The sequence below is a fragment of the Acipenser ruthenus genome, chromosome 2, assembly GCF_902713425.1.
Source record: "Acipenser ruthenus chromosome 2, fAciRut3.2 maternal haplotype, whole genome shotgun sequence".
Lineage (NCBI taxonomy): Eukaryota > Metazoa > Chordata > Actinopteri > Acipenseriformes > Acipenseridae > Acipenser > Acipenser ruthenus.
This window is the reverse complement of record NC_081190.1, coordinates 90068686-90093047: the sequence shown is the minus strand read 5'-3', so window position 1 is coordinate 90093047 and position 24362 is coordinate 90068686. Positions and strand designations below refer to the sequence as shown.

Here is a 24362-nt window from a genome sequence, read left to right as displayed (position 1 = left end):
ACTGAAACAATCTCCTCAGAAACATTGGACACTTTTCAAATGCATGATGTGCATGGAGTAGAAAGTATATTTATTTATTTAAAAACAAAATATATTTGCCATATTCACAAATAATGTGAATGTACTCCACCCAGTTCTGAATCCTGATCCTGCAACAGTAGGAATCTGCTTGTATTAGTCTACATAGCCAGATCTAGTGACAAAAAGACGGTCTGCAAGCACACTATCAAAATGTGTACCTGACCGTCACAAACCAAGCCCAACCACAATCATTGACGTTGGTTCCTAAACTAACTCTGCATTAAAAAAAAAAAAAAAACCAAACAAAACAAAACACCTAGCAGATAGGGTTTATTTATTTCACCTGTCTGGAAATCTGGAAATGAAAAATAATTGATACCAGACAAATATCACCACACAAAACAAAGGATTGGAAACGAGTCTGTGAAATATATAACTGCATTGTAAAATCTAATAATTCGCACTATTGGATGCAAATATGGTTGTCATAGTACTTCAGAGAGTGAGTATGCATCCGCATATTTCCAGAGTGAAAAACCGGGATATTTATATTCAATTCATGGAAGTTGTCGCAACTGTGTAGCAGTTAAAATAACTATAAAATCACACAATCATAATTTAAAAACGAAACACTGGGTATAACACAGAATTCTAAATCATAAAAATTGTTAATCAAAACACATAAGGGACTAACGTAAAAGGCTAACTTGCAAGATTATTATTATTATTATTATTATTATTATTATTATTATTATTAATAATAATAATAATAATAATAATAATAATAATAATAATAATATTTAATATGTTGTTATATCAAGCAGATCTGAATCTGCGCCTTTTAGTGACATTTGAGCATCAGAGTTGCCAGATTTTGGACAGAACAATAGCGACCTCGTTCTTCAAAGCAAGCCCAAACAAAACAAGAGCAACCCATGTTACAGTATGGGCGTTTATGCAAATTTCAACCCTCGACTCTGAAAAAACAAGCCCAATTCTGCGTATTACAGAGGACTTAGCAACTGTTGACCACTCACTCCAAAACCCCAACCTCTAGTTTTCAAAACCACCCACGAATCATAATTAAAATTGCCCACACTTCGGTCAATTCATAGCCACGCCTACCGCGCGAAAACACGCCCTTTGCCAGAAGCTTCTTGGGCGCAGTGCACCATGGGATTCTCCAACCGGCTTGTTTCACAAGAGAGCTGCAGAGATGATGGTGAGTGGTGGTTTAGTTGTGAGTTTTTTTTTTGTAAAGCCGTTGCCATCTGTCTTCAAATGCTGCCGGTCTATCACAGAGAAATCCAAAACATTAAAAACAGGGTCTTGTTTTCTCACTGTTTTATATTTCGTTGGAAAGGAACACGGATTTGTAAAAACAGTTGCCCTTATTCGCCGTCTTGCCTAATATTGGTTGAATTGGGGGGTCGCTGTCATGTCCGCTTGCTTGCTATAGCAACGGGTTATGGTTACCGGTGTTAAATGACCTTACTGGCGGCTTTACTAACAAATATATGAATTTGCTGCTGTTCGCATGTCGTTGTCTGGGTAGTAAGCCCGGTGCTTTCTTGTGAGTGTTTTTCAAAGATTTCTACATTATTATTGTTAATGCTTTAGTAGCAGGCCTTAGTCATGATGTGTGCAGTTTGACACAATAAATTCGCTTATAAGTACTTCAGCATGTTTTAACGATTAGCTTTGGCCCACTCAGATCACGTTAAAACCGATTCTGAAGAGTATGTGTTTGTGATTTGTAATGCAACCCTGCTCCTCCTATACAAAGATAGATGGGTACAGTACTGCACATTCTTAACTGCCAAGTTGTTAAGCACTCTTTGGTGTTATATCGTGTTCTGCGCCGAGCTTTTCAGGCTAAATGATGAATTTCAGTCCGTTAAATGGGTTGTTTCCCACATATCTTCCTGATCGTTTATGTAAATAATTACCTTTTCACTTTAAGATATCTTGGGAAACAATTGATATGCAAAGGTAGTATTCAAACACATATATTGTATTTGCTAACACTTGTGTATTTGTTTGTTGTAGGTATAATGAAAATAAAGTTTTCATTCAAAACGTAGTAATTTTTAGATTTACACATTTAATTTTGGTAATCGTAAAGTCCAAGCAACTCCACACTAATCTGATAGTTCGGGTTGGTGATCCTTCTTGCCTGTTTTTTGACATGTTTTATTTGTGTTTTGCTGTTGCAGCCCACACAGATTATCCTGTTGAAGGAGGGGACTGACTCCTCGCAAGGTGTCCCCCAGTTAGTCAGCAACATCAATGCCTGTCAGGTGATTGCTGAAGCTGTCCGCACCACCCTGGGCCCACGAGGCATGGACAAGCTCATGGTCGACAACAGAGGTGAGTGATGCCACTGTCCACTCTATATAATCTAATTGTTTTTATCGCCAATAAACGGTCACATGTGTGGTATTTACTTGCTTTTAGGTAAAGCTACAATCTCGAATGATGGAGCCACCATCCTGAAGCTTCTAGATGTTGTGCACCCTGCTGCTAAAACTCTAGTGGACATTGCCAAGTCCCAGGATGCAGAGGTGAGTGCCAGCTAAAATAGCACAGCTTCTTTCTTATAGAAAATAGTATAGGGTGCCGTGTGTGGTCCTGATTGGCTACATTATATGAGCAGCAAGGTAAAATTCATTGGTGACGACTTTTTACAATTGTTGTTATTGTTGTTATTGTTGTTGTTATTGTTATTTATTTCTTAGCAGATGCCCTTATCCAGGGCGACTTACAATTGTTACAAGATATCACATTATGTTTTTCACATACAATTACCCATTTATACAGTTTTTACTGGAGCAATCTAGGTAAAGTACCTTGCTCAAGGATACAGCAGCAGTGTCCCCCATCTGGGATTGAACCCACGACTCTCCGGTCAAGAGTCCAGAGCCCTAACCACTACTCCACACTGCTGCCAATGTTTGATGGCGAGAGCATGGCATCATACCAACTACAATAATTCCTCATTCATTTTGGTGCACTAAAAGTATTTATATATTGGCTAAGATTCATATTTATTTTATTTGTGAAATCAGGGCAATAATTAGTGTATGCTTCATATTCCACTGCTTTCCTCCTCAGGTTGGTGATGGGACCACATCTGTGACCCTGCTGGCTGCCGAGTTCCTGAAACAAGTGAAGCCATATGTGGAGGAGGGACTCCACCCCCAGACCATCATTCGCGCTTTCCGTACAGCCACACAGCTGGTGAGCTGTTTACGTTTTTTTTTTTTGGTAGCTTCAGACAAATTAGAAAACCATCTGCACTGCTTTAGGAATGGGAAGCTAGCTGTTAGGTAAAGTTCTAAAACCCCTTTCACACTGGCATACTCTGCCCGGGTCAGGACCCGGTGTCATGTGAGGTAGCTACGCAATTTTACACTGCTTTTGATAAGGCAGGGTTGTGCTGGGTGACAAATGCAAGTAAACAATGTGTGTATCGATGCCCTGGAAGCAGCTTGTTATGTATGCTTTCATATATGCTTCTACGGAGTGAACAGTTGGCCCAAATATTTGGTCATCCCTGCTGCAGTCAAGCTCATGGTGTCTCAAGCAAGAAATATGGCTAAACAGAAAAAACATGATCCTTGCGGAAATGAAACCTTCACGTAGGCATGGATATTTGTTATTTAGTCCGTTCAAGAACGGCCGTCATGCATTTTGTCTCGCAACCCAGGTCAAAACGTGTTGACCCACAGCCTGAGGTGAGTCGCTGGAACCCATGTATGACCTAGGTATGTGGTTTCACACTACGTCAGATTGTGACTCTGGTAGCCAGAACCTGGGTCTGGACCCGAGTAGGAGTGCCAGTGTGAAAGGGGCTTAAAACATGATATTTGCTGTCCAGCTGATTTATTAAAAGCAGTAATAAATAGTGGTCTAAGTGAATACCGATATATAAATTAATTTATAGGAGAGCTTACTAGCTTGCAGTATATTTTGTTCAGTAGTTCTTGCTGTAAACTAAATGGGTTTGTGTGTGTGTGAGGTTGACATTTTGTTTCTCTCCACAGGCCGTGAAAAAGATCAATGAAATTGCTGTTTCTGTGAAAAAGGGTGACAAGGAGTAAGTACCTGTGTTTATTAACCCCTTTAACTCCAGATGTAAAAATTAATAGAAAACCAGTATATACAGACATGCTCATATTTGTTGGTACCCCTCCACAAAAAACGAAGAATGCATAATTTTCTCTGAAATAACTTGAAACTGACTAAAGTAATTGGCATCCACCATTGTTTGTTCCATATTTAATAGAAATCAGACTTTGCTTTTGATTTTTCATTCAACATAATATTGTAAATAATAAAACAAATGAAAATGGCATGGACAAAAATGATGGGACCCCTAACCTAATATTTTGTTGCACAACCTTTAGAGGCAATCACTGCAATCAAACGTTTTCTGTAGCTCTCAATGAGACTTCTGCACCTGTTAACAGGTAGTTTGGCCCACTCTTCCTGAGCAAACTGCTCCAGCTGTCTCAGGTTTGATGGGTGCCTTCTCCAGACTGAAAGTTTCAGCTCTTTCCATAGATGTTCGATAGGATTCAGATCAGGACTCATAGAAGGCCACTTCAGAATAGTCCAATGTTTTGTTCTTATCCATTCTTGGGTGCTTTTAGCTGTGTGTTTTAGGTCATTATCCTGTTGGAGGACCCATGACCTGCGACTGAGACAGAGCTGTCTGGCACTGGGCAGTACGTTTCGCTCCAGAATGCCTTGATAGTCTTGAGATTTCATTGTGCCCTGCACAGATTCAAGGCACCCTGTGCCAGGCGCAGCAAAGCAGCCCCAAAACATAACCGAGCCTCCTCCATGTCTCACTGTAGGTATGGTGTTCTTTTCTTTGAAAGCTTCATTTTTTCGTCTGTGAACATAGAGCTGATGTGACTTGCCAAAAAGCTCCAGTTTTGACTCATCTGTCCAAAGGACATTCTCCCAGAAGGATTGTGGCTTGTCAATATGCATTTTAGCAAATTCCAGTCTGGCTTTTTTATGTTTTTCTTTCAAAAGTGGAGTCCTCCTGGGTCGTCTTCCATGGAGCCCACTTTCGCTCAAAAAGCGACAGATGGAGACGTACCTTCACCTTGGAGTTCAGCTTGTATCTCTTTGGCAGTTATCCTTGGTTCTTTTTCTACCATTCGCACTATCCTTCTGTTCAATCTGGGGTCGATTTTCCTCTTGCGGCCACGCCCAGGGAGGTTGGCTACAGTTCCATGGACCTTAAACTTCTTAATAATATTTGCAACTGTTATCACAGGAACATCAAGCTGCTTGGAGATGGTCTTGTAGCCTTTACCTTTACCATGCTTGTCTATTATTTTCTTTCTGATCTCCTCAGACAACTCTCTCCTTTGCTTTCTCTGGTCCATGTTCAGTGTGGTGCACACAATGATACCAAACAGCACAGTGACTACTTTTCTCCATTTAAATAGGCTGGCTGACTGATTACAAGATTGGAGACATGTGTGATACTACTTAAAGAAACTAATTAGTTTGAAATATCACTATAATCCAATTATTTATTATCTTTTCTAAGGGGTACCAACAAATGTGTCCAGGCCATTTTAGAATATCTTTGTAGAATAAGCAATAATTCATCTCTCTTCACAGCTTCTTTGCTTTATTCTATGACATACCAAAGGTATGCAAGTATACATGATAAAATAGCTTTTAATTTCATCGTCTCGTGCTCAAATTTGTTGGTACCCTTACAGCTCATTGAAATAATGCTTCATTCCTCCTGGAAAGTGATGAAATTAAAAGCTATTTTATCATGTATGATCGGTATGTGAAAATAAATTAGACCTGGCGTGCCTGACGCGCATTTAATAAATGGACCTGAAAGGGTTAAGGGTTATAATGGTCTGTCTGTCTTCCTTTGTTAATTGCCTTTTTCTCGCCATTATGAGAGCAATATACTACTTCCTGCAGTACAAAATGATGCTTAAGAGGGTGTAGTAACACAGTCTGTTCCAACACTGCTTTTATACAGACAGAGGGTTTGTAAGTAATCAACAAAAGTTGGGACACCTGTAGGAATTGTTAGCATCAACTTTCAAGGCTTAATTTACTTCCATTGCTGCAGAACAGCTGTAAGTTGTTAACCCATTACTTGTTCCCTGAAAAAGGCCTTTTTGTATAACGGAAATGTACATTATTTTTCAGTTTTTGGTAACCTAAACTTTTTTTTTAACCTCTGGCAGTTTACCGCTTACCTTTGTACCATTTCAGGTTATTCACTGGACTTGAACTGCTTAAATTTCAATAAAAACTGGAAAAATGGGGGTGTTCTAAAACTTTTGACCAGTTGTGTGTGTGACATACATTTTATATATATATATATATATATATAAATAAAATCTCATGAACAAATACTTTTTTGTAAATGGCAACATCTGCGATTTAAACAACAATACACATTTTCTTTGTAAACAGTATAATACATTACAAGTTTTTATAAACAGGAAAACATACATATGCAAGATTTATGATGAATACAAAAGCTTTCTCAAACATGTACCTTTCTTGTTTTACTATGAGTTTAACAAGACACATCTGAGCTTGTCACCTATACACTTTTTAATCAAGCTTGTATTAAAACCTGGAATGGGTGAAACTGCTTTGCAATAGGAGTCATGTTTCTATCCCTGGTTTGTCCTCAGTGAGCAGAAGAGCCTGCTGGTGAAGTGTGCTTCCACAGCCCTCAACTCCAAGCTGATTGCTGTGCAAAAGGAGTTCTTCTCAATGATGGTGGTGGACGCAGTGATGATGCTGGATGATCTGTTGCCTCTTAAAATGATTGGCATGAAGAAGGTCCAGGGAGGTGCCCTTGAAGTGAGTTTAGGCCAGGGGTGGGAGATTTAACTTAGCCATACCAGAGGTTTTCAGACTGAGGGCACTCAAGTAACTTTGGTGCAGGCCAGCACCTAGGGGTTATTTCATATGTTATGGATTAAAAGTTCAGAAATGTATTAACCCTTAGCGGTCCATTTATTCAGCGCGTCTCAGACGTGTCGGGTCCAATTTATTTTCACACGCACCGTTTATTTTAGATGCGCTGTTAGGTATTTTTTTTCACAGTAAAACAGGTTTAAAAGGCACTGCTTTTCAACAGGACACTCAGTACTGCATCTCCCACCCCTCGTTAACTGTATTTTTCACATACCTCTTCAGATAAATCATCTCCTGATCACTCGTTTTATCACCAAACTCCTCAGTAATGCGATCCAAGTCATTATTTTATTACTATAACATAAAAAAGCTGCAAATGTCTGATTCTTTGAGTGCTGGATGCAGAAGCAGCTATTTTTTTTATGTACGGGTTATCTATGTGGTGCTGGGGCTATCTGTATGCATGAGATACGCACCCTTTTTTTTTCGGCTCCTGTCGGTCTCACTCTGCCATTGAATGGTTTTCTTGGCGTTTTCTGGAGAAAAAAAGACTGGAGACCTGTGTTTTACCCTCTTTACAGCATACATGTCCCTTATCACAAGTCTCCTTTTTTACCCTCTAAAAATTGAGAACTAAATCTAAGCAGGGAATTTACTTTAGCTTTTACTAGAAATTGCTTATATATATATATATATATATATATATATATATATATATATATATATATATATATATATATATATATATATATAAATATAAAATAAATTGCAGACGTCACGTTAGCGTTTCTGTTCATGTGTTCCTGAAATGCACATGCCTAAAATGTTGCGTCCCATCCATCAGATACTAAACCAGCTGTTAACACAAAGGCTAGTAAACGCCAAGGATGTATGGTTTGGTACATTGTTATGAATGTTGAAACTATGCCATCGTATAGTTTAAACAATCTGGCTGTGTATAGATTTACATATGAACACACACACTTTTCTTTATGCTATATACTAACAGTAGACCGTTGGCAGGTAACGAGACAAATAAGATTTTCTAAATTCACTCTCCCCCTTCCCAAAAATGGTTGAGTATTTATTTTCATTTCATACAGTATTACATGGCAGTGTTTATATGAGTGAAAAATAAGTATCAAGATAAATGTCTATATGTATTCATTTATTTCATTATGTGTATTAACCCTTAGCGGTCCTATGTCGGACCCTGTCCGAAATCATCAAAAAGACGTAAAAAACAGGTCTCTAGTCGTTTTTTCTCCGGAAAAAGCTGAGAGAACCTTCAATGGCCAAGTGAGACCGATAGGCACCGAGAAAAGACTAAAAAATTAAATAAAAAAAAGGGGGCCGCATCTCAGCAATACACATAGCCCCGGCACCACAGAGAACACAGCCATAAACAAACAAGATAGCTTCTTCCGCATCCAACACTCAAAAAATTTCACGGACATTTGCAGAGCTTTTTGAGATGTTATAGTAATAAAATAATGACTTGGGTCACATTATTGAGGAGTTTTGGTGATTAAACGAGGGATCAGGAGGTGATTTCAGTATGCACGACTATGAAGAGGTATGTGAAAAATACAGCGAACAAGGGGTGGGGCAGGGCTGGAGATTGCAGTACTGAGTGTCCGGTTGATATGCAGTACCTTTTTAAACCAGTTTTATTGTGAACAAAAATACTTTTACACAGTGCGTGTGAAAATAAATTGGACCCGACTGAATAAATGGGCCGCTAAGGGTTAATGTATTTTCGTTTTACTTTTACCAAATGTATTGGCTATCCTTCAGCATAGCTAATACTTCGAAATTAACATTCCTTTTGTCCAGTGGGAACCACAAATGGTGTTGCTGTCATCAACCAGTATCGAGAGAGGAAACTGTACTTCCTTGCGCCAATAGGGACCACAATGAGCAATACACCGACGGGAAACCAAAAAAGTTCAGAGCTCAAGATCACAATCTCTGATGATGATGATGGCTCAAAATCTCAATTATAACAGTCCCAAGAATTCTCAGCTGGCTGACTTCATCTTTCAAAATACTGTGTCAACTAATTGTGTAGCACTGCCAGTAACACAACACGCTTGTAAACTGAAGGTTATAGGTTTAAATCCCACATATACCTTTATATAATATTTTTTTGCAGGCAAATTTTCCATTTTAAAACAAATAAATAATTGTCTAAATTATATAGACGTCACAATAAGCATGGTACCTAGTATGTTTCCAGTTAATTGTCGTTAAAATCAGATGTCCTGTAATAATACATATGCATGGATAAAAGTGCCTGGGGTCTGCAAAAAAATACTTTGGGAGAAAAAGGTTATTGTTTTACTTTGGCGACTTATTTCTTACTGTGATTAAGTATTGACTTTTTTTTTTTCTTCCTATATCTCACCTAAGAGTGCTGGGAACTACAAATTAAAAGTTAAATGGTGCTTTTGGCTGATTTACTTTTACTGTGCCAATACCCTGAAAACATGTAATCTATCCTTGCTATATAGAGGGTAGCAGTTCTCGCTGATAACTTGGTGCAAGGAACTACCGTTCCTCTGTCTATCTAAAGTTATCTCCTGCCCTGCATGCACACGGAGAGAGGAACAAAAAAAAAATACATTCCAAAAGTTATTTTTAAAAAGCGGATATTAAGTTTAAAAAACTAACAAAATAAGCTGCCTAGTTAGTCCAAGTACTTCACTTTTCAAATGAGTTGTAGATCTGCAGTCCTGGACTTGTGGAACCAGAGACGCAGACTTTTCAAATGGACGAGTGTCTATATGAATCTGCAGTGAACTCAGCTAAAGCGGTGGCGTCTGTGACGTGTCCTCTTAATTATAATATTATACGTCCCACTCCTCCTAGCCCTAAACCAATCATATAGAGACAAGGCCCGTAGTCATGGCTGACCCACGCCATAAAAAAAAAAAAAATTGTAATTGGATGTCCGAGAAGACTTGAAAAGGTCATTGATAGTATACGATTGATTTTAAAGCTCTTCAGCCTTTGGAAGGTGGAGTCACAGAATTGAACTGCCGAGAGACATTTACCTGAAACCCTAACAACATGACTCAGGAGCTGAGTGGATTTGTATCTCATTGCAGCTTGCATTACTGATGGTAGAAAGGAGGTTTTGTGAAGTCTTGTGTTTAACTTTGCATTAAGAAAAGTGGCAATGCTTATTTCTCTGTGTGCTTCATGTTTCAGTGTTTTAAGTTGTCTGTTTTGTAACCAGGACTCCCAGCTGGTGGCGGGTGTTGCCTTCAAGAAGACCTTCTCTTATGCTGGGTTTGAGATGCAGCCAAAGAAGTACGAGAACCCCAAAATTGCCCTCCTGAATGTGGAGCTGGAGCTTAAGGCTGAGAAGGAGAACGCTGAAGTGAGGGTCAAGTCTGTAGAGGTGAGTGACAAATAAATGTATTCTGCTTCTCGTAAAATTAGAGTGCAAAGGGGACATTTAACACTTAAGTATAATTTGTTTTATATCTGTAGTTATCTATGATTTCCATCGTTCATGATACACAGAGGCATCTGGGGGTCCACACCCTGGGTCCCCAAGTGACACTTTTGGCCAGCGGGGACATATGAGCAACACTGGCTTAGTTCTTCATTGTGCTTTGCACTCCTTATTCAATCATGGGTGGAAGTTATCCATTCTTTAAAAATGGCCTCTCCCAGGTCCATTCCTATGATTTGTTTAGAAATGCAAAAATTAAAAAAAAATTAAAAATGGGGGGGGTTATATATTTATCATGGAAAACTGTAAAATGTTTCTGCACATACTTAATTTTTGTGACCTAATAAGAGGTGTTTTTTTCCCTCCTCCTGTTCTGTCACTTGATTGAGACCATAGGCACCTAACCCATAGTGCACAGGGAGGCACCTATATTTTTCCCCTCTGCTTTTTTTATTCAGTGTATACACACTAGTCTATGTTTTGTTATGACGTTGCCTTTTTAAATGGCTTAAACTGTAATAAAAAAGGAAATGTCATTCAGAAGACTCAAGAAGTCTGACAATAAAAAGCAAACAAAAAAAAATAAAACGCACCCTACATGAACAGTGGTTTGACCCTTAGTCCGCACTGCACTATTTACAACAGCTAATGTGAGCAGCGATGTGACTGCAACAGAAGATGCTGGGCAGTCTGTGGAGACTACAAAAAAGATTAAATATAGGCTAGGTAATTTTGTTTTGTTTTTATTCTCTGTTGAACGTGGATTAATGTGTGCTCAGTAAGTACATATTGAACATTTTATGCTGAAACACCCACCCAATTTTGTCGGCTTGCAATTACTAAAACTAACTTCACAATAGCAAGATTTTCTTCATTTTTATTGGTGCTTAACTAAAAATAAATAAATAAATAAATAAACACTACTCTGTGCTCGTCAGTTAGTCCTTCAGTTTGCCTTCCATTTAAAGTTAGGCACCTATGATGAGACACAGTTCTCATCAAAAGGTTTTAAGTAACATTTCAAAAACTGTTTAACTAGCCTGTGTGGTAATATGACGTGTAAGAAGTCATTTCTGAATTTCTTTTTCTACAGTCTTTCAAATTTGCTTCTGAAAGTGGTCTAAAATGGCTCAGAATATGAGTGCATGCACAAACCCCAGAGCTTTGGGGGGCCTAGATGGGCTCCCAGCCAAAAGATTGGTTTTGCCCCAGGAGTTTGTTAAAATGGTCATTGGCCACTTTCACCCTTGTTCAATTTACGATAGGAATATGTAACTGAGTATCCAGCAGTATTTTTTTACACCTGAAATATTTCACATAGCCGGGTCCTGCTTCAGATCTATATTATACATGGATCTCTTGTTTATGTTGCTTTTTAAGTGACAGATGGTTCTTCTGCAACTATTTTAAATGCATAACAAACCTTTTTATTTAAATAAGTTCAGATAGGAAAGTCATTTAGACAAACGTCTCTGCTCTGCCTTTGTTGTTGCACTTTATGCTAGCTGAAATGCGTTTTTTCAAGTTCTTTACCTTGAGTTTTGACTGAGCATTTAAGTTGTGGGTGAACCTGATATCTGTTTGTACATACATTAGGATTACCAAGCCATTGTGGATGCAGAGTGGAATATCCTCTATGACAAGCTGGAGAAAATCCACAAATCGGGGGCCAAGGTTGTGCTGTCCAAGCTTCCCATTGGAGATGTGGCTACCCAGTTCTTCGCTGACAGGGACCTGTTCTGTGCTGGCAGAGTTCAGGAGGAGGACCTCAAGAGGACCATGATGGTATGTCATGTTTGTCATTCGTTTGCCCTACTAGGAAGCAATGGCATTCAGCTGATGCCTTCTCCCAATAATTATTGACCTCAACATTAGTTTTTACATTTTTTAAATGTTTATGAATGGAAGTCTGCATTCACTTTTAATACTTTCATTTAGTTAGCCACTGTGGTTAAAGTAACTTAACATTTTTTAGCCACACTGGAAAAACTTAAGCCACACCAAAGAATATTAAAGAAAGTCCCATGCAGATTTCAGAATTCCTAAATTCTGAATTGGTTTGTAGAGATTCATGTGCTGCACCTTTACATTATTTTGACGTTGATATTGCACTGATTTCGACATTAAAACTCAAATCGTAGCGAGACAAATCCTTTTTAACCCTTTGCAGTCCATTTATTAAGTGCGCGTCGGGTCCAATTTATTTTCACACGCGCAGTTAATTTTAGACGCGCTGTTTAAGTTTTTTTTTTCACAGTCAAACGGGTTTAAAAGGCACTGCATATCAACAAAGCACTCGCTAGGCATCTCCAGCCCCGCCCCACCCTTTCGTTCGCTATCGCTTTCACATATGCTAAGAAATAATAATAGTCGTACATACCGATCAATCATCTCCTGATCATACGTTTTATCACCAAACTCCTCAATAATGCAATCCAAGTCATTATTTTATTACTATAACATCTCAAAAAAGCTCTGCAAATGTCTGTGATGGTCTCTGTGCGCTGATTCAGTAACAGGCAGCTTGTTTCCTTATGGCCGCCCCTATCTGATCCCAGGGGCAGGTATGACTATTCATGAGAAGCCTTTTTTTATTTTATTTTTTTTAATTTTTTTTATCGGCTTGTCTCGGCTCCTGTCACTCCCACTCGGCCATTGAATGGTTTTCTCGGCTTTTTCCGGAGAAAAAACGATTAGAAACACGTTTTTTGCGTTCCTATAATGATGTCGGACCAGGTCCGACAATGGACCGTAAAGGGTTAATTCAGTAAACAAACGGAAAACCCTGTGCCTAAAGAAATTAGAGTATTGAACAAAGAAATCTTGTCTTGGACATTGCTTGCACGCTTCGTGAACCCAGCTTACACTGGTTCTGCAGTCTGCTTGTAGTACACGTACACCTTTTTTTCTTGGGAGTGTAAGAGCAGGAACTAGAGTTTGGGTCCTCAAATACACTGACATTTTGGACCCTGTGTTTGAGTAGGAAACTGTTTCATCTGTTAAAACTTGCAGAGAGTTGTTAATTTCTGAGCTAAGTGTGATTGGTTCTCGTCTCTTTTTCAGGCTTGTGGTGGTTCCATCCAGACCAGTGTGGGCTCTCTCACAGACAGTGTGCTGGGACAGTGTGCTCTCTTTGAGGAGGTCCAGGTTGGGGGGGAAAGGTGCTTTCATCTTTACTATTGCATTAATACATTGTTTAAACCAGCATCATAATGATTACATACTAAAGGGATGATTTCAACAATTCTTAAATTAAAAAAAATCTATCCTAGTAAAGTCCCTTACCTGTTTTCTGTAGCTTTAGTTCTCCAGGCTTTATCTTCACTCACGAGGGAGAAGCCTTTATCCTGCCATGACACTGTACATTTAGGTAGTTCGCACCAGAACCGCCGCAGTTATACTCGTTCCTAAAACCACCACCGGCAGTCATTATGACGGTTACATTTTAAACAACATCAATATTAAAATGAAAGGCAAACTATCGGATACAACTCCAAAGTTTTTCAAGCACATCATCTCGAACATCTGCACATAAAGCACTACAAAAAATGAAAAACTGTAGTAAAATAAATTTCAAAAGAAACTAGTGTGTAAACAGCTATATATACATACAAAACTGTAAAAACGAAAGTAGTGTTTAATTTAAAACAAAAGTAACTTTTTTTTCTCTGGTGTGTGTGTTTGTCACTCTGTGCAGCACAGAATCCAGGTTGAGCTGCTGTAGCCTGCTGCTTTGCAGTTTTATTATTATTTATTTCTTAGCAGACGCCCTTATCCAGGGCGACTTACAATCGTAAGCAAATAGATTTCAAGTGTTACAATACAAGTAATACAATAAGAGCAAGAAATACAATAACTTTTGTTCAAGTGTGACAAACCACAATTCAATAATACAGCAGATAATAGTGATAGTTACATCAGGATATGATTAAATAGTGATTCTGAAGTACAGGATTAAATGCAGTAAAATAGGGGGCAGATAAGAGCAAAATAAAGCACATTTAAATGAAGGGTGATAGTGTCCCAGGATACAAACAGAGGAGTTCTACAGGTGCTGTTTGAAGAGGTGAGTCTTAAAGAGGCGCCGGAATGTGGTCAGGGACTGGGCAGTCCTGACATCTGTAGGAAGGTCATTCCACCACTGCGGAGCAAGGGTGGAGAAGGAGCGGGCTCTGGAGGCAGGGGAGCGTAGCGGAGGTAGAGCCAGTCTTCTAGTGCAGGCGGAGCGGAGAGGTCGAGTGGGGGTGTAGGGAGAGATGAGGGTGTGGAGGTGGCTGGGTGCAGTCTGGTCAAGGCATCTGTAGGCTAGTACAAGAGTCTTGAACTGGATGCGAGCGGTGATCGGGAGCCAGTGGAGCGAGCGGAGTAGTGGAGTAGCGTGGGCGAAGCGAGGCAGAGAGAACACCAGGCGGGCAGCAGAGTTCTGGATGAGCTGGAGCGGACAGGTGGCGGACGCAGGGAGGCCAGCCAGGAGGGAGTTGCAGTAGTCTAGGCGGGAGAGTACCAGGGCCTGGACCAGGAGCTGGGTAGCATAGTTGGTGAGGAAGGGTCGGATTCTTCAGATGTTCTTCGGATGTTGCTCAGGAAGAATCGGCAAGATGCGTGCCAGAGTGGAGATGTGCTGGGAATAAGAGAGGCAGGGGTCCAGGGTGACTCCAAGGTTCTTAGCGGAGGAAGAGGGAGAGAGTGTGGTAGATTCCAGAGGAACAGAGATAGAGATCAGAGGAGGGGGAGGAGGAGGGAAAGAAAAGGAGGTCAGATTTAGAGAGGTTGAGTTTGAGGTGATGCGAGTGCATCCAGGAGGAAATAGCAGACAGACAGGTAGAGATACGGGAGGAGATGGTGGAGTCAGAGGTGAGGAAGGAGAGGAAAATCTGAGCATCATCAGCATAGAAATGGTATGAGAAACCATAGGATGCGATGAGGGGGCCCAGGCAGCGGGTGTAGAGAGAGAATAGGAGAGGACCCAAGACTGACCCTTGGGGGATTCCAGTTAAGAGAGGGTGAGGTGTGGAGGTTGCTCCACGCCAGGTTACCTGGTAAGTGCGGTTGGAGAGGTAGGAGGAGAACCAGGCCAGAGCAGTGCCAGAGATCCCCAGGTCAGCAAGAGATGATAGTAGAATAGAGTGATCAACAGTGTCAAAGGTAGCAGAGAGGTTGAGGAGAATTAGGACAGAGGAGAGAGAGGCAGCTCGGGCACACTTAAGTGAGTTGGTGACAGACAGGAGGGCGGTTTCAGTGGAGTGAGCAGAGCGGAAGCCAGATTGGAGAGGGTCAAGCAGAGAGTGGTTGGACAGGAAAGCAGAGAGCTGGCGGTGTACAGTCCGCTTGAGGGTTTTGGAGAGGAAGGGTAGGAGGGAGACAGGATGGTAGCTCTGGAGGGAGGTGGGGTCAAGGGTAGGTTTTTTGAGGAGGGGAGTGATAGAGTTTTCTGATTGAAATGTTTCTGCTGAAGCGCTGTGGCTAGCTTCAAGATGAAATCTCTCCTACTGATATTTTCCCTGGTGTATTCCTTGTACAAAACGAAGGAATTGATGGCTGCCAGGTCCAGTAGAGAACAGGCTTGTATATAAAAAATTAAATCGAATATTGTAGGTTATATTCAAAATAAAAACATGTATTGTAAAATGCAGTCAAAGTGACGGCTTTGGCGGTTCTAGGTAGAGGGGATTACAACTTATTTTTGCGGTCTTGCCTTTCAAATGCCATCAGGGTATTTAATGCATATATTTAGGAAAAATCAAAAACGGACAACCGTGTATCTCACACACGCAGAGTAATTGAAAAGTGAAAACCGTCAAAATAACTGCCGTGGCGGTTCTTGTGTTAAACAAAAAATAGCAGTTTTATTAACCGGGTATTAGTTGAAAGGACTTTGGAAAATTTGTATGGAATAATGTGATCTGTAAGATTTTTTTTTTTCCTTCCTTCCTTCCTTCCTTCCTTCCTTCCTTCCCTGCAGGTATAACTTTTTCAAAGGCTGTCCTAAGGCCAAGACATGTACCATTATCCTGAGAGGAGGAGCTGAGCAGTTCATGGAGGAGACAGAGAGGTCACTGCACGATGCCATCATGATCGTCAGGAGAGCCATCAAGGTCAGCACCACACGGGTTACTGCTGGATGGGGGAGCAGGGACCTCCTTTTTTCTTTTTGTGTTTCAAGCTCTCCACAGATGTGGGTCATTGGTGTTGATTGTGCTAATTTACCATAAGTGAAGAAACAACTGTTGGATTTGTGTGGATTGTTGGATTGTTCTGCAGAGTCTAAAGCCCGGAACACACTGCCTGATGCGATCGTCTCATCACAATGGAGAAGTTCTGTTGCAAAAATATCTATGAGAGAACATAAGGCTATGACAGTAGTAATATCTATTATGGGTAGGTGACATGATCGTGAAAATCGACTGGAGACATGCATGTATTTGTTTGGTATAATGCAATTATAATCCTATTAATAATAAATGAGTCATGCAGCATGGTTTTATAGCAGCAGTATTCTGTAAATTCCTTCAAAAGATATCTGCAAAGACATTGCATTCAAACCAATGGAATACCTTGTATAAGAGAATACATGCATGTCTCCAGTCATATGACCTAACGTGGTGAACTCATTGGTTGCTGACTTTGAGGCTTAGGAGTGGGTATAACTAGGGCTTCTGATTTTCGGTTTTAATCAATAAAACCCGATTAAAACACCCCTGATACAAAAGAAATTAAATCTGTGGATAGCCAAAAAACACCGGAAAAACTGTGGAAAAAGGTTAATCAGTTCACGTTGACTTTACCCTTTTCCCATTAAAAAAATAAAACCTACTACAGAAATATACATTTCCCAGTGCTGATGGGCAATGTCTCGCCTTCATGACTGGCATCATTGATTCATTCTGAATACTTTAAACCCACCCCAACTACTGAATGACGGCACATTCCTACATTTCTATTGGAGACTCCACTTGTGAGATTTAAAACGAGATTACGTGGAGGCTTGTTAGCAGGATTTAAAGCTGTATTGCAGTTAAGATACAGAGGATTTAAGACAGAATTGTGGCGAAATTTACAAAAATGCCTACACACAAAAACCCCAGAAGAATGTGCCCGTTACCATAGGAATTTTGTTGTGGAAGACAGCAATGGAAAGAAGGCACAACTTAAGTGTGCAAGTACTGTCGAGTTACTACTACACATACTTTGACAGAAAAAAAAAACCCTCAAGCATTTTAGAAAGTAACCGAAAACACTAATTTCACAGTGAAAGCCCAGAAAAAGATTTACATGAAACTAACAGCTAAAAATAAGCACCGAAAAATACAATTAATAAAACCAGAAAAACAGAAGCCCTAGGTATAACACACTAGCTGATGCGAGGGAATCTCATTGCAAAATATTAAACATGTTTAAACTTTGCGAGCCGACTGAAATCGATCGGGCCATCCTGTAAAATCGCATTACAAAACATAACGCACTGCCTGATGTGACTAAAAAATTACGTTGCTATTGTTCGCATCGAACAATGTGTCCAGGGCTTAAGCAAAGCAGCAAACATAAACCCAAGCAGCTGTTTCTTCACTTGTTTGACTTTGAATGGTAAATTGGCCCGGTCGATACAACTGTCCTGTACCTGCATTTTCTGGAGAACGCAATCTGAATAATCAGTTAATTGGTTCGTGCAGCACTAGACAAGTTGCTTTGGAGTTTTTTGTTGTGTTTTTTTTTTTTACCTGAGATTCTACTTCGGCAGATAATGGAAAGTAGGGATGTTACTAGTTTAGTTTGAACCATTTCAAGGTTTCAAGTGTTAAGCGTATAGAATTCTTCCTAAACATTTAATTGTCAGAGATGGGCATGTTATAGTGTTTATGCAATAGGGCAAGTCTTTTTCCATATTTACACATTGAACACATGTAGTGTCATCCACATTAATGTAGTATGTCCTAAATAAGGCCCTATGTTAATTGCGATTTCACGGACTGCGCGGAAATCTTGAAACAATACTGTGATTTATTAAATATTCATTTAATTTGTATTTCATACATTAAAATCACATTAACTAAACTGTACAGTTATGCTATTGTGCTTGCGTGTACTATTTGCCATGCATAGTGTTGTGCAGTGATTGTCATGTGACTATATGCAATCTAGGCTGAAAATTAAAATACTGCACGCTGTAAACAAGAAAATGATGCCTCTTAAAGGCTTCATGTGTCTGCAGCAGATTGCATAAAGCAGTAACCATCAGGAGTTTCGCACAGCGATGGAGGTAAGCTCTTCTGTTACATCTTGCAATGTTACTGTAGAACACTACCGAAAATAGTCTGACAGGATTCAAGTATTCACCCAAAGAGAAAGGTGGAAATCCAGAGTAGTACCTCGACTGCTTTACTTGCAAAGAAACAAAAAACGATGACTTCCATGTTCCAAAAGTCCACTGAAAAACATGAAGCACAAAACACATTAAATTTGGACCTGGAGGTGTTTGTGTAAATATCCCTTTTGAAAAATTGGACACCCAAATGTTACGTTAAGTTTAGGAAATTAAACAATCTAACATCCCTAATGGAAAGTGTCTCTGCTTTCAGAATGATTCTGTTGTGGCAGGAGGTGGTGCTATTGAGATGGAGCTGTCCAAGTACTTGCGGGACTATTCTAGGACCATCCCAGGCAAGCAGCAGCTGCTGATCGGTGCCTATGCCAAAGCACTGGAGATCATCCCCCGTCAACTCTGTGACAACGCTGGCTTCGATGCCACCAACATCCTCAACAAGCTCAGGGCCAAACATGCCCAGGTAGGCTCTGACAGGGCGTGATAAAGCCTGGCGGCTTTAGTGGTTTGTTTCTCGTTTGTTTAGTTAACCCTCTGTAACTGTGCATATAAAATACAATACAGTCGTAGTGTACTTTTCCATTCATTTTTTATTCTGTGTATTGATTTAATGACTTAACTTGTTTTGCCCATTACTTATCTTGGAGATGACAGGCTGGGGAGAAGTTGGCGTGTGTGGTTCATGGTTCAGTTGAATGACTGTCGTCAGAGTTACATTTCTCAACTCTTGCTGGTTATATCGAAACAACCTTAATCGGGGGTGTGCAATTTTTGAAAGGTGTCTAAGGGACAAAATGCTATAAAAGTGTTTGTCCTTCTTAAATAAATAAAATCTACTTGCACCCTCCCTGTCGCACAAAACTCACACAAAGTAGAATATAACTTACAGGATTTTGGTTTTGTTTAACCCTTAGCAGTCCATTTATTCAGCGGGTATCTAGTTAAAAAAAAAAAAAAAATGTGTGTATGTATGTGTGTGTGTGTGTGTGTGTATATATATATATATATATATATATATATATATACACACACAGTGCCTTGCAAAAGTATTCAGACCCCTGACCAATTCTCTTATTACTGAATTACAAATGGTACATTGAAATTTCGTTCTGTTTGGTATTTTATTTTAAAACACTGAAACTCAATCAATTATTGTAAGGTGACATTGGTTTTATGTTGGGAAATATTTAAGAAAAATAAAAAACTGAAATATCTTGCTTGCATAAGTATTCAACCCCTGTGCTGTGAAAGCTCCCAGTTTACACCGATGAAAGAAATTGCCTTAACGAGGACACAATTACCTTACCATTGGCATCCACCTGTGAACCATTAAAGCTGTCACATTTTCTGGATAAAAACCCCACTGTTGAAGGATCATTGGTCAGGCTGTGAATCTGAAGGAAAATGAAGACCAAAGAGCATTCTATAGAAGTTAGAGCTAAAGTAATACAAATGCATAGATTAGGGAAAGGGTACAAAATAATATCCAAGTGTTTTGGTATCCCAGTGAGCACAGTTGGATCAATAATCAGGAAGTGGAAGCTGCATCACACCACCAAGGCACTGCCAAGAAAAGGCCATCCCTCAAAACTCAGCGCTGAAACAAGGAGGAGACTTGTGAGAGAAGCCACAGAGAGGCCAACAATCACTTTGAAGGAGCTACAGAGTTCAGTGGCTGGGAGTGGAGTAATGGTGCACAGGTCAACCATATCAAGAGCTCTGGATAACACTGGCCTGTATGGGAGGGTGGCAAGAAAGAAGCCGTTACTCAAAAAGTACCATCTGAAAGCACGTCTGGAGTTTGCCAAAACAACACGCCATGTGTGGCGCAAACCTAACACTGCCCATGCCTCCACACCATCCCTACAGTGAATTATGGTGGTGGCAGCATCATGCTGTGGGGATGCTTCTCATCAGCAGGGACTGGGCATCTTGTTAAAATTGAAGGAAGAATGGATGGAGCAAAATACAGGGAAATACTGCAAGAGAACCTGCTTCAGTCTGCTAAAAAACTGAAGCTTGGGAGGAAATTCACCTTTCAGCAGGACAATGATCCCAAGCACAAGGCCAAAGCAACATTGGAGTGGCTCAAGAACAAAAAGGTGAATGTCCTACAGTGGCCGTATTTGAAAATTGCGGTCCACAAGCGTCGTCCAACCAACCTGAACAACCTGGAGCAAATCTGCCAAGAAGAATGGGCCAAAATCATTCCGACGCTGTGTGCAAAGCTGGTACATACTTATCCCAAAAGACTTAAAGCTGTTATTGCAGCGAAAGGTGGCTCTAACAAATATTAATGTGTGGGGGTTGAATACTTATGCAAGCAAGATATTTCAATTTTTTTATTTTTCTTAAAAATATTTCCCAACATAAAACCAATGTCACCTTACAATAATTGATTTTGAGTTTCAGTGTTTTAAAATAAAATATCAAACAGAACGAAATTTCAATGTACCATTTGTAATTCAGTAATATGAGAGAATTGGTCAGGGGTCTGAATACTTTTGCAAGGCACTGTATATATATTTTAATAGTGTTTAAATCTAACAAATATGTAAATATGCTAAATAGCAGACTAGATTAGCAACACTGATTTTGAAATAAATAATTACATTTTTTGCCAGGGAAAGTTTGTCTTGAAGTGCTTCTAAACAGTGAACTAGTTTAACCCTTTCTGATAGGAGCCGAGAGAAGCCAGGATATGAGCAATACATAGTCCCTTCACCACAGACATAAATGAGATAGCTGCTTCCGCATCCAGCCCTCAAAGAATATCACGGACATATGCCAAGCTTTTTGAGATGTTATAGTAATAAAGTAATGACTTGGATTGCATCATGCATGATAAAACGAGGGGTCAGGAGATGATTTGTCAGTATGCACGACTATGAAGAGTTATGTGATAAATACAGCGAACAAGGGGTGGGGCGGGGCTGGAGATGCAGTACTGAGTGTCCTGTTGATATGCAGTGCCTTTTAAACCTGTTTTACTTTGAATAAAATTACTTTTAAACCGCTTGTGTAAAATAAACAGCGCATGTGAAAAATAAATTGGACCTGACACACATGACAGGTGCTGAATAAATGGATCGCAAAGGGTTAAGAAAGCAGCATCGCTTTGCTAATTACAAAAAATGTAAATAAAAAAAAATAGTCTGTGCATTGCCAGCGGCTCTCTTGTCAGCCATTTCTGGGTTTCTTTGTAACCAATAGAAGATCAGCTTTTCCCACAGCAAGCAATCAAAGTAAGAATGGTGGGACGTAAACACTTTTTAAAATGTTTGTGTGTAGGTGCTAGACTTAAGCAATTCAGTTTTCAGAAACTTGCATGGCTCTCTAGAAATATACCTGGGGTGTCTTTTTTTTGTATCAACAGAACAAACATAGGAAAAATAAATAAAAACTACTTGTCCGACTGGCAAAGTAACTGCAAAACTTCTTGTCCCTCACACAAATCTTGTTCCGGACGTCGGGCGATACGAGTTGCACACCCCTGCTTAATACAGATGAATTCTCGGTGTGCAGGTTTTTGACCAATTTAACCCTTTTGCGGTCCATTTATTAATCGCGTGTCAGGCACGTCAGGTCTAATTAATTTTCACACGCGCAGTTAATTTTAGACGCGCTGTTTAAAAGTATTTTTTTCCACAGTCAAACAGGTTTAAATGGCCCTGCATATCAACAAAGCACTCACTAGGTATCTCCAGCCCCGCCCCACCCTTTCGTTCGCTATTGCTTTCACCTATGTAAGAATTAAATAATAATAATAGTCGTACATACCGATCGATCATCTCCTGATCACTCGTTTTATCACCAAACTCCTCAATAATGCAATCCAAGTCATTATTTTATTACTATAACATCTCAAAAAAGCTCTGCAAATGTCCGTGTTTTCTGTGCGCTGATTCAGTCAGCCAACTTGTTTACTTAAGACGCCCCGTTATCTGATACCAGGTACCATGTATGACCTATTCATGAGACGCCTTTATTTTTTTTATTTTATTTTTTTTCGACTTGTCTCGGCTCCTGTCACTCCCACTTGGCAATTGAATGGTTTTCTCTGCTTTTTCCAGAGAAAAAACGACTAGAAACCTGTTTTTTGCGTTGCTATAATGATGTCGGACCCAGTCCGACAATGGACCGCAAAGGGTTAAGTGGCAAGTGAGAGGTAACACTGTATTAATGATTCCCGCCCCCTCCTCCACAGGCTGGTATGTGGTATGGTGTGGATGTGAACAACGAGGACATCGCTGACAACTACGTAGCCTGTGTCTGGGAGCCATCCATCGTCCGAATAAACGCTCTCACTGCAGCCTCGGAGGCCGCCTGCCTCATCCTGTCTGTTGATGAAACCATCAAGAACCCGCGCTCCACTATGGACGGGCCCCCTGGAGGGCAAGGCAGAGGCCGTGGCAGGCCGCACGCCCACTAGTGGATAATTATCGTGTCAGTCTGGAAGGCATGTTGCCCCCTCCGCACTTCCAACTAGGCAATCGTAGATTCTTTGGCAGTATATGTATGCAGTGATGACTTGCAAGTCTTCAAATAAATTGTCTTCTATTTTGGTTTATGTGTTTGTGTTTTAGCACAAGTTAACATATATTTAATGTAGGGCTAAAATATGAAGATGTAACATGATGCTATGTTATTTGCCCTATTCGCCAAAACTAGACAGCAAGTTATTGTGGAGCAGTATTTTTGCAAATACAGGGTCAGCTGGCTCACATTGGCCCTTTTTCTATTGCAGTTTTCGTTGCTACAGTTGTATCATTGTGGGGCAGTATGTTCAGGTGGATGTGGCGGTTGTCATCTTCCAACATATTCCATCCTGGCAGCTTTAAATGTAAGTTAGAGAGCAGAAACTGCTCCATTATGGTACTTGTGTGGTGTCTCTGTGTAGCCACCCATCCACTTGCTGAATTGCAGGTTGAATAACTGGGTACCCAGTCTTGGATCAAAGTATTGCCTTGCTATCTTTTTCCAAATGGAAGTCTAATCAGATTGTCCAAGAAACCTACCAACATAAGCACTCGTACAGTTTGAGGGAGGGTGTATTTCAGTCTGTTGATGTGCTGCTGGACACTTGGGTGTTTTGCTATTAGCCACTTCTCTTTTTGTAACTATTTTTGGTTTTGCAAAAATGACAAGTAAACTAAAATTGACAAGACTACATGTGTTTTTTTTTGTTGTGTGTCACCTAACTTACATTTGTAAGTAGCACTGTTTAGTAATTCTTAATGTCGGGATATTATCCTGGGAGACGCAACCCTTTGGGGGATTGCTGGTTTTAAAGATTTATGCAAGTATTGTTTCCTTTTATAGTAACGATCAGCCATTAAGAGCTGATTGTAGATCTGTGTTAATTCAATAGTAAATATAAAGTATACAGGTTATTGTGGTCAATAGCCTGCTCTACATATACAATACAAAAGTATTGATCGCTGGCTGGGAGCAAGAACATCATTGCAAAAACAACAACTGATAAAAGGCAAGTCATGTTTCTCAATTTCAGATTTACTTTTTTCAGCTAAGTGGTACACATGGTGTGATGAGCAGTTAAAAGCTTCACTATCACTACACTTTAACTTGGCAATTTTAGTAAGTTTTCCTTTTAAAGTGCCATTAATTTCT

The 24362-nt window shown here is 39.9% G+C and overlaps 1 protein-coding gene across 1 annotated transcript; it reads left to right on the top strand.

The window, feature by feature from the left end:
• Positions 1-1178: 1178 nt before the first annotated feature.
• On the top strand, positions 1179-23898 carry LOC117409638 (T-complex protein 1 subunit eta). The gene is made up of 12 exons (XM_034015942.2): positions 1179-1243; positions 2238-2391; positions 2479-2585; positions 3136-3261; positions 4068-4120; positions 6720-6891; positions 10190-10354; positions 12008-12196; positions 13475-13572; positions 16374-16506; positions 18988-19194; positions 22939-23898. Exons 1-12 carry the CDS (start codon positions 1238-1240, stop codon positions 23161-23163), a joined length of 1635 nt encoding a protein of 544 aa, XP_033871833.1. The 5' UTR covers positions 1179-1237; the 3' UTR covers positions 23164-23898.
• The last annotated feature ends 464 nt before the right edge of the window (positions 23899-24362 follow it).